Source organism: Bremia lactucae, linkage group LG7 (genome assembly GCF_004359215.1).
Source record: "Bremia lactucae strain SF5 linkage group LG7, whole genome shotgun sequence".
NCBI classification, from domain to species: Eukaryota; Oomycota; class Peronosporomycetes; order Peronosporales; family Peronosporaceae; genus Bremia; species Bremia lactucae.
The window spans coordinates 3,010,281-3,018,689 of record NC_090616.1 but is presented as its reverse complement, the minus strand read 5'-3'; the positions used below and the strand labels follow the sequence as shown (position 1 = coordinate 3,018,689).

At 47.6% G+C, this 8,409-nt stretch overlaps 6 protein-coding genes across 6 annotated transcripts; 3 read left to right on the top strand and 3 right to left on the bottom strand.

The window, feature by feature from the left end:
- Nucleotides 1-460: 460 nt before the first annotated feature.
- Nucleotides 461-928, top strand: CCR75_004090 (uncharacterized protein; the record flags this gene model as incomplete). Its single annotated transcript, XM_067962180.1, has 1 exon — nt 461-928. The coding sequence occupies one exon, from the start codon at nt 461-463 to the stop codon at nt 926-928; it is 468 nt and encodes a 155-aa protein (XP_067822290.1).
- Nucleotides 929-1,111: 183 nt separating this feature from the next.
- Nucleotides 1,112-2,149, bottom strand: CCR75_004091 (uncharacterized protein; the record flags this gene model as incomplete). Its single annotated transcript, XM_067962181.1, has 1 exon — nt 1,112-2,149. The coding sequence occupies one exon, from the start codon at nt 2,147-2,149 to the stop codon at nt 1,112-1,114; it is 1,038 nt and encodes a 345-aa protein (XP_067822291.1).
- Nucleotides 2,150-2,687: 538 nt separating this feature from the next.
- CCR75_004092 (uncharacterized protein) lies at nt 2,688-5,747 on the top strand (the record flags this gene model as incomplete). The annotated part of the gene is made up of 1 exon (XM_067962182.1): nt 2,688-5,747. One exon carries the CDS (start codon nt 2,688-2,690, stop codon nt 5,745-5,747), a length of 3,060 nt encoding a protein of 1,019 aa, XP_067822292.1.
- On the bottom strand, nt 2,718-7,128 carry CCR75_004093 (uncharacterized protein). The gene is made up of 2 exons (XM_067962183.1): nt 6,064-7,128; nt 2,718-5,990 (listed from the first exon to the last, which is right to left on the bottom strand). Exons 1-2 carry the CDS (start codon nt 6,659-6,661, stop codon nt 5,926-5,928), a joined length of 663 nt encoding a protein of 220 aa, XP_067822293.1. The 5' UTR covers nt 6,662-7,128; the 3' UTR covers nt 2,718-5,925.
- Nucleotides 5,799-6,959, top strand: CCR75_004094 (uncharacterized protein; the record flags this gene model as incomplete). Its single annotated transcript, XM_067962184.1, has 1 exon — nt 5,799-6,959. One exon carries the CDS (start codon nt 5,799-5,801, stop codon nt 6,957-6,959), a length of 1,161 nt encoding a protein of 386 aa, XP_067822294.1.
- A 129-nt stretch (nt 7,129-7,257) lies between the features above and the next one.
- CCR75_004095 (uncharacterized protein) lies at nt 7,258-8,108 on the bottom strand (the record flags this gene model as incomplete). Its single annotated transcript, XM_067962185.1, has 2 exons — nt 7,258-7,869; nt 7,931-8,108. The coding sequence occupies 2 exons, from the start codon at nt 8,106-8,108 to the stop codon at nt 7,430-7,432; spliced, it is 618 nt and encodes a 205-aa protein (XP_067822295.1). The 3' UTR covers nt 7,258-7,429.
- Between the last annotated feature and the right edge of the window lie 301 nt (nt 8,109-8,409).

Here is an 8,409-nt window from a genome sequence, read left to right as displayed (position 1 = left end):
ATGTGCATCACATACACAAGGGTTGGTCACGAATTTGAGCCACACCCGAGTGGTCGTCTACTTACTTTATTTAAGTAATTGATCATCCCCTGAAGTACACCAAGTGTACTTTACGGGGACTGTGTAACATTAGGGCAACTTTAGCCCGTTACACTCGCGACGAGACTCAGCGCGCAGGCGCTCAGCTGTCCGAGGACTAGTACTACCTATTATATAAAGTAGAAGTCCTCTGGTAACATTGTGGCCAGGCGGCAGGATGTAATGGGTCGCAGGCGTACCTAAATATACCTCACCTTCTCACTCACCCAGATCGCGACGCCATAGACAAATAATCGTCCAAGTGACCAGCGCCTCTATCGAGATAAATAATTCCTGCTACATAAAAAACACCAGATTTAATCTGCTCGCAATTTAGTGGCCCGCAGCGCTCATTTTAAAAACCCGCAAACAGAAAAAAATCATGGCGAAGGCAGTGTGCACTCTTTACGGCGATGACGCGACTGTGTACGGATCGCTGCTGATTACACAGGCGCACGAAGATGCTGAATGCGTCATTACGGGTGAGCTGAAGGGACTGACTCCTGGAAAGCATGCTCTGCACGTGAATATATTCGCCGATGTATCGCAGCCCGCGGGCGCGTTACTGGGTGGCGTCTTTAATCCGTTTGGCAAAAATCACGGTGCACCTGAAGATGCAGAGCGTCGAGTGGGATCACTAGGAAATGTAGAAGTGGGTGGAGATGGAAGCGTCCGAGTGCAAATTGAAGACAAACTGGTGAAACTGATCGGTCCTCACTCAATCATTGGCCGCAGTATCGTGGTGCACGAAGGTGAAGACGACTTAGGCAAAGGAGGCCACGAGCTATCTCTACAGAACGGTAATGCTGGCGCTATTAAGGCATATGGCGTCGTGGGTATCTCCAGCTAAGTGTCAATCAGATCCGGCCAACGTTTCAAAAGTATAAAATAGGGAATACGGACTACACAGGAAGTCATAAGGCCGCATAATATTTGGCTTCTCTCTCATCTTCGCTACCTTTGATATGAGTTTGTCTGCTTGTACGAACCGTATTAATTGCTGAGATTTGGTTAGCTGCATCAAGCCGAAATGCTACCTAACGTGTGCCTTCTCTGACGATTTCTCCACACTGGGAGACGGCATCGCGCTTGTCGACGTGTTTGACTGTTTTTTCCCTCGGCGACTTTTTCCTTTCTTCTTATGATCACGCTGCGAAGCCTCCATTATTAGCTCTAACTTGCGCAAATCTTCCGCTTTCTGAAAGCGATCCAGTTTTACGCAGGCCAACTCTTCTTCCATTTGCTTAAAGCGTTGACCACGATCGGTCTCCTGGAAATTGTACACGTCCGACAGACGCTGCTCAAGCTGCTGCTTCTCGCGCTTGAGATCAGATATTTCCGCGCAAAGGCTAGCGGTTGCCTTTCCGGCCTCAAGCACCTCCGCCTTGCTCTCTTCCTTAAGTCGCGCCACCTCATCGATAGGCACAAATTCCTTAAGTTCCATAACGACAGGAGGCAAGGCCAACCTCGCCTCCTCAACCGCCTTAGCTCGCGCATCTGCCTCCGCTTGACGACGCGCGTTGACAACAATCTGCTCCATTCTTGGCACTTCGCCTAATAGCAGTGCCTGAAAACGCTCGGCAAATGACAACTTAGTCGCTTCGCGGAGATTACCATCACGTTTGCTATTCAAGGGCTCGGTCTCCAACGCCAAGATACCACGCTGCTTCGGATGTGGCGCCGGTTGCTGCTTCGCCAGCATCAGAACGCGTACTACTCCATCGATAACAAACTTGCCCATTCTGTCGTCCACTTGCTGCACAAGCGAACGGCCATGTTTCGTGTACTGATTGAGCAGGATGCGCCCGAAAGTCATCAGTCCCGAGCGAGCGGCCAGTAGCTCTGTCGTGTTTGCTATGTAGCGTGTTACCCTCGACGCGTACTTGACAGTCACATATGAATCCACAAGCTTCTGGCTAACGTAAGCCGCAAAGGTCTGCAATAGTTGTAACTTGAGATCTGATTGACTGGCACATGCCAAAGTTGCGTCGTGCACTTCGTTGGATATTGGTACTAACGCCGTCGAACTGCTGGACGAAGGCGGCGGCACTTCATCGGTCGGCAGCGTCATCATACCACTTAATCGGGCTTTGCTTATTACTGCTTCTATTTGAGGCTTGATAACGAGACCATCCAAAGAGGCGACAAAATATCGTTCGATATCTGCTAAGAGCCTCTTCTCATGTTGCACCTAAGGCTACACTTTTGCCTCGTCTCATGAAAAAGAAAGTCAACTTTAATTCTCCTCAAGCTCTGTGTGACCCCTTTAATCTGATGGCTTGGTCAGCGAGTGAGATATTTGGAATTGTGCATCATAAATCGACGTGGCCTGTAATTAATCTGCACGGAATGTGATGCGAAGTTATAAAGGACACTATTTAAAGCCTTGAGCCAGCTTTGATATGGGACAGACCAATTTGGAAGATCTGCTGTCGTATCGACACACAGTGTTCCTTATTCTCCCGTAAACCGATCCGTCAAAGGTTTTATCTGTCGAGATAAACCTTGGGCTCACTGTATTCCACTAGACTTGAAATATCGCTGCAAAAAATAAGTGTTGGTCGCCATTGATTTGTCAATCGAGACTTTATAATTTGGCCAACCTAATCATGACCGACGTTCTGTACGCACCTATAAGACAGGATGATCTCCAGTCCGATGAAGACACATCCGATCTTTTGTCCTCGCGAGGTCCTGTCTTCGATGATCGTCGCGTCGTAACAAAAAAGATCGTTCTAGCTGCGCTCGTGGTCATGCCCTACCTCGTGCTTGTTGCACTCTTTGCGGGCGCAGGCGGCCCCGTTGGCAGTTGCAGTAACACGCAGGACAATAATGTGCATGATTTGGCAAATAAGACGAAGACGTGTGGCGAGAACCGCACACAGAAGCTCAATATACATCGCGATGTCTACTATGACTCATCGCTAATCTCGCGCTCTGAGCGCTTTGCAGCCTTACAGCAAAAGGGCGCTACACTCTGGTTCACGGGACTTTCAGGCAGTGGAAAGAGCACCGTGGGCCGTGCGCTTGAAAAGGAATTGCTACTTCGCCGTGTCCATACGTACCGATTGGATGGAGACAACGTGCGCATTGGCTTGAACCGCGACCTCGGCTTTGCCGAAATTGACCGCGCTGAAAACGTGCGACGAGTAGGAGAAATGGCTGCGCTGTTTTCCGAGGCTGCCGTCATCACGCTCGTGGCGCTTGTGTCACCCTTTCGGGCACGCCGCGATGAGGTGCGCGAGTTGCACAAGAGGATGGGTATTCCCTTTTACGAGGTTTATGTCGATGTACCCTTATCTGTGGCTGTCGACCGAGACGTGAAAGGATTCTACAAACGTGCCATCAAAGGTGAGGTTAAAGATTTTACGGGCATCTCGTCGCCTTATGAGGAGCCGCTTAGCCCGGAAATTCATCTTAATGCATCCAGTCAGTCACTTGAATATGAAGTTCAAATGATATTAAACAAGCTGGAGTCTGACGGGTTGCTTACTGGTATTGAAAACCTTCCAAAGGGCTATCCTGGTGTGGCAGTGGCTGATGGTGGTAACGCAGTATCCATGTTTTCGACCCTATTCCCGGATGAGCCAAACTTCTCACGTCCAAGCAATTACGCCCAGCTGCCTCGGGTACTTCTCCGCGAGGAGGATGTACACTGGCTGCAGATCGTTGGAGAAGGTTGGGCTGCTCCTTTGCGTGGGTTCATGCGTGAAGGCGTCTACCTGCAATCACTGCATTTCAGCAGCGTATTGTACGACGCAGACAATCTCACGGATGGCCTTTTGACCCTTGACAAAGCCACCAATTTTTCTGAGTACTCAAGTGGTGATGAATTTAAGGCCCAGCGAGTAAGCATGCCTGTGCCTATCGTTCTTCCAATCAACAATGCTACAAAGACGCGAATTGGCAAGTTTAGGCAGGTTGTGCTTGTAAGCCCGTCTGGCGAAGAGCTTGCGCTACTGAGTGATCCTGAAGTCTACGACCACCGCAAGGAGGAGCGCATCACGCGTACTTTTGGCGCTATCGACGATGGCCATCCGTATATCGCCAAAATCCACAAGTCGGGTGAGTACTTACTAGGCGGTGAGATTGAACTGCTGTCTCGTGTAAAGTACCACGACGGCCTGGACAAGTACCGGCTAACCCCTACTGAGCTGCGTAAGCGCTTTAAGGAGAAAGGTGCTGATGTAGTTCTTGCGTTCCAGACAAGAAATCCGACGCATGCTGGCCACGCGTACCTGATGAACACGGCTCGTGAGCAGCTAATTTCTAAGGGTTTCAAGAACCCTGTTCTGTGGCTATCGCCTCTCGGTGGATGGACAAAAAAAGATGATATTCCTCTTGACGTGCGTGTGCGTCAGCACGAGGCAATATTGCTTGATGGCATGCTTGACAACGATAGCACGGTGCTTGCGATTTGGCCATCTCCCATGATATACGCTGGACCTCGCGAAGTCCAGTGGCACGCAAAGAGCCGCAAAAGCGCTGGTGCGAGCTACTTTATTGTTGGACGAGATCCTGCTGGTATCAAGCGCTCTTATGATGATCTAGATGATATTTATGCTGGTGATCATGGCCGGTTTTTGTTGCACATAGCTCCCGGCATGAAGGATCTAAAGATCTTGTCGTTCCCGAAAGTATATTACGACATACAGGACCACAAAATGAAGCCGATGGATAGCAAACGCAAGCAGGATTTCCTTTCGATATCTGGTTCCCGCATGCGGTTAATGGCTAGTCAAGGTTTGCAGAAATGCGAGGGCGACAGCGTTCCATTTGGTTCGAAAGACGTGCCCACGTGCGTTCCTCAGGGCTTCATGGTCAAATCAGGTTGGGACATTATGACTGATTACTACCAGAACATGAAAAATTCGCGATGGATTCCGTTTGCCATGCAGTTTTCAAAACCTGTCATTGACACGTCGCGATTGTTCTCGTCAGAAGGAACGTTTGGTCGAACTGATTACAAGTTATACTTTATGAACGAAAAGGGAGAAAATATTTCACCTTGGCACGAGATCCCTCTTCATCCAGCTGACGCAAAAGACAACAGCTCGTATAATTTCGTCGTCGAAATTCCAAAAGGCATTGCCCACAAGATGGAAGTGAGCAAGGAAGAGCGGTACAACCCGATCGTGCAAGATACGACGCACAACGGTACCCGAGGTCGCAATTTCTTATACGGCGTGCCTTTCTTTAACTATGGATTATTTCCGCAGACTTGGGAAGACCCGAGTCTGAAAGACAAAGACGGACATGGCGGTGATAACGATCCGATGGATGTGATTGAAATCGGCGTCAATCAGCTTGCCATGGGCTCGGTGATCCCGGTGAAGATCTTGGGCAGTCTCGAGCTTATTGACCAAGGCGAGGTGGATCATAAAATTCTTGTCATTTCGCTTGCTGATAAAGATGCCGATAAAATTAACAGCGTTAGTGATTTGCAGAGCGAAAAGCCCGGTTTGCTGGATGCTGTAGTGGACTGGGTTAGAAATTACAAAATTTCAGAGGGTAAGTCCGAGAATATATTTTCACGGGAAGTGCCAGCTTCAGTCGAGGCTGCAACGCAGATTGTGGCGCAGGCGCATGAACGGTGGCAGAAGCTCAAAGCAGGAGCGATTGCCGCGAAGAACGAGTTCTGGCTTAGTCAAGATAGTCTTAACAATTAGTATTGCACGATTTCTATTGTAAAAACCAGCGTTTTGTTGTTACAACTATTTATGTGGCGGCACTGGTGTCGTCAATGGCATGGCTCCGTTTTATCAGCACTATGTTCGTCCCGCTTGACGGTCGAAGTGTTGGTGGATCGAAAGCAGCCGCTTATAAGCCGCGTCTATGCCTGGATCGTTAAGCGCAAGCGTAGAGAGGAGTCGAGTAATCCCCAACGCATAGCCCCCCCTCAAATTCCTGTGCTAAGCGTGGGAAATGTAACGTTTGGAGCAACAGGAAAGACACCGTTCGTGCAGTTTTTACTTGACTACGTACTTGAGCAGACAGGTGGAGGCCTTGTGCCGCTATTATTAAGTCGCGGGTATTGCGACGATGAGTGGCGAATGTTGGTAAAGCAGTTTCCAACCTGTGACGTGGCTTTAGGAGCGGATCGCGTAGCGAGTGGAGCGGCTAAAGTGAAGGAATTATGTAAGACACAAAAAGTACAACTCAGCTGCGTGATAGTAGATGACGGACTGCAACAGTGGAGGCTGGCGAAGGATCTTGAAATTGTCATGGTGGACGCTTTGCATCCGCTAGGCAATGGATTGATTCTTCCGTGCGGGAGTCTGCGAGAGCTACCGCGTGAGGCTTTCAAACGAGCTGACATTGTAATAGTGCACCATGCAGATTTGCTGGATGGTGAAGAGCTAAAATTGCTTATGAAAACCTTGAAGGCGTTAGTGAACACCGAACGCAATTGTATTGTCGCTGCGTCAAGGATGAAGGTTGTGGGGCTAGTTTCTGCCCATACATTGCTATCAGGCGAAATGCAAGAAGCTAATAGTGACATTGCAACTCCAAAAAGGAGGCTTTTGTTGACTGATAAGATAGGGGCGGTCTTATGTGGCGTCGGCAACCCCAAATCCGTCATCAAAGTGGTTGAAAAGGTGGCTCGCTGGGCTCAATTAGAAATAAAAGCGTATCCCGACCACCACAATTTTACCCTACAAGATGCGAATGATATTATCAAGTGGGTAGGTGCGTTGCAGTGGCAACGCAATGAAAGCGTCATTTTGGTGACAACTGAAAAAGACTTTGCTCGATCACCGAATGCTATGGAATTTCTTGCAGCAAACGCGGATCTGCGGGTTCTTCAATGCAAGCTTGAATTGCAGTACAATGGTGATAAAGTGTTTGAGCGCCTTATATCAACTTTGAAATTGGTTTAGCCTTGAAGGATGTACAAGCTTTATATCCGCTGCCTACTTGAGTATTAAGTGAGAGTTACGACATATAATGGACTCTTCTCCATCCCATAAGGCGGCTTAATTTTTTAGATATAACTTAAATTCCTATGCAATTATGAGCTTACATAAAAAGATTTTGGTTCGCTTTTATTAAGCAGAAATTTTCTCGTTAATAATAAGCGTTCACTTGTTTTGCCATATCCTTGGCAACCGAGTGATAAGATCGTTAAATAGCTATCAATTAGGCACTTCAGACGAAATAGTTTTCAAGACAAAATCGTTTTAGGAATAGCTAATCTTTCAAGCCCTCGTAGCTTATATTTCGCCCATTGCAAACCAGGCTTATCAGGCACTTCAGACGAAATAGTTTTCAAGACAATCGTTTTGGAAATAGCTAATCATTTTAGCCTCGCAGCTTATATTTCGCCCAAAATTGTGCAAACCCAAGAAAGTTATCGTTTTAGAAACCTTTTCGACCCCCAACTTAGACCAACTTTGGAATCCTCCAAGTCCAAATCAACGTAGTCGTCATCGCTCTCATTCTCATTCCCACTATCACTATCTGGTTCTTCATCACTCTTAGTAACAGCATTACTAGCTATTCCTTCTGCTTGTTCCTTCTCCTTAAGCTTCATGTCCACCGAGTTAGTATACTTTTTCTTTGACTTTGCCGAGCGGTTTGCCTTCTTTCGTCGCAGCCTATCTATTTTTAAGCTACGCTTGCTCGATTCCCCGTTCACGTGGTCATCTAGCTTCTGCTGCAGTAACTTGCGGGCAGCCCGACGATTGCCATCCAGCGACCGCGTCTTCTGGCATTGCACCTGCAACCCTGTAGGCACGTGTGTCAGCAGCACGCAATTTCGCACTTTATTGATCTTCTGGCCACCCTTGCCTATACAAACATGTGTGATAATGTCACAAAGCGACCTTCATTCAAGCAAGTGCAGACGCACCGGATCCTTTAACGAACGATTCGGATAGTTCACTTTCTTTTAGCTCGACATCACGTCGCTCCGCTAGAATGGCAGTAGAGCTTGAATGCCGAATATCTGAAAGCAAAGTCCAATGCGCAAAAATGGACGATGGAGAAGTCCGCGATGATGCACAGCGCGACACAAATCGAGAATACATAACTGGCAAAGAAGTTGTCGTATTAAAATTTAAATAACTTTGACGTAAGTAGTTTTGCAGCAAAAATGGATGAATCCGTTAAAGATAGTATCACTTTGTGGTTTCTTTCATAGAAATGTTAAATATTGGTAAGATAACTCTAACATCAATTTATAATTTCGTAAGAAATGTCCAAAACAATTTCTCAGCCTTTTAGGAGTCACTAGCTATTCTTGCTAACACAAACGTGCAGAGGAAGGTTTCTTATGAAGCTAAGGGAAATTGGAACTTGTAGCGGAGCTACCTTGTAACGGGGTGTATC

Excerpts from the sequence above, each read along its gene's own strand:
- CCR75_004093 (XM_067962183.1), bottom strand. The coding sequence starts at position 6,661 with ATGACGGATTTGGGGTTGCCGACGCCACATAAGACCGCCCCTATCTTA. Across the intron at positions 5,991-6,063 it reads GCCTCCACCTGTCTGCTCAA|CACAGGAATTTGAGGGGGGG; the intron begins GTACGTAGTCAA and ends TCCCACGCTTAG.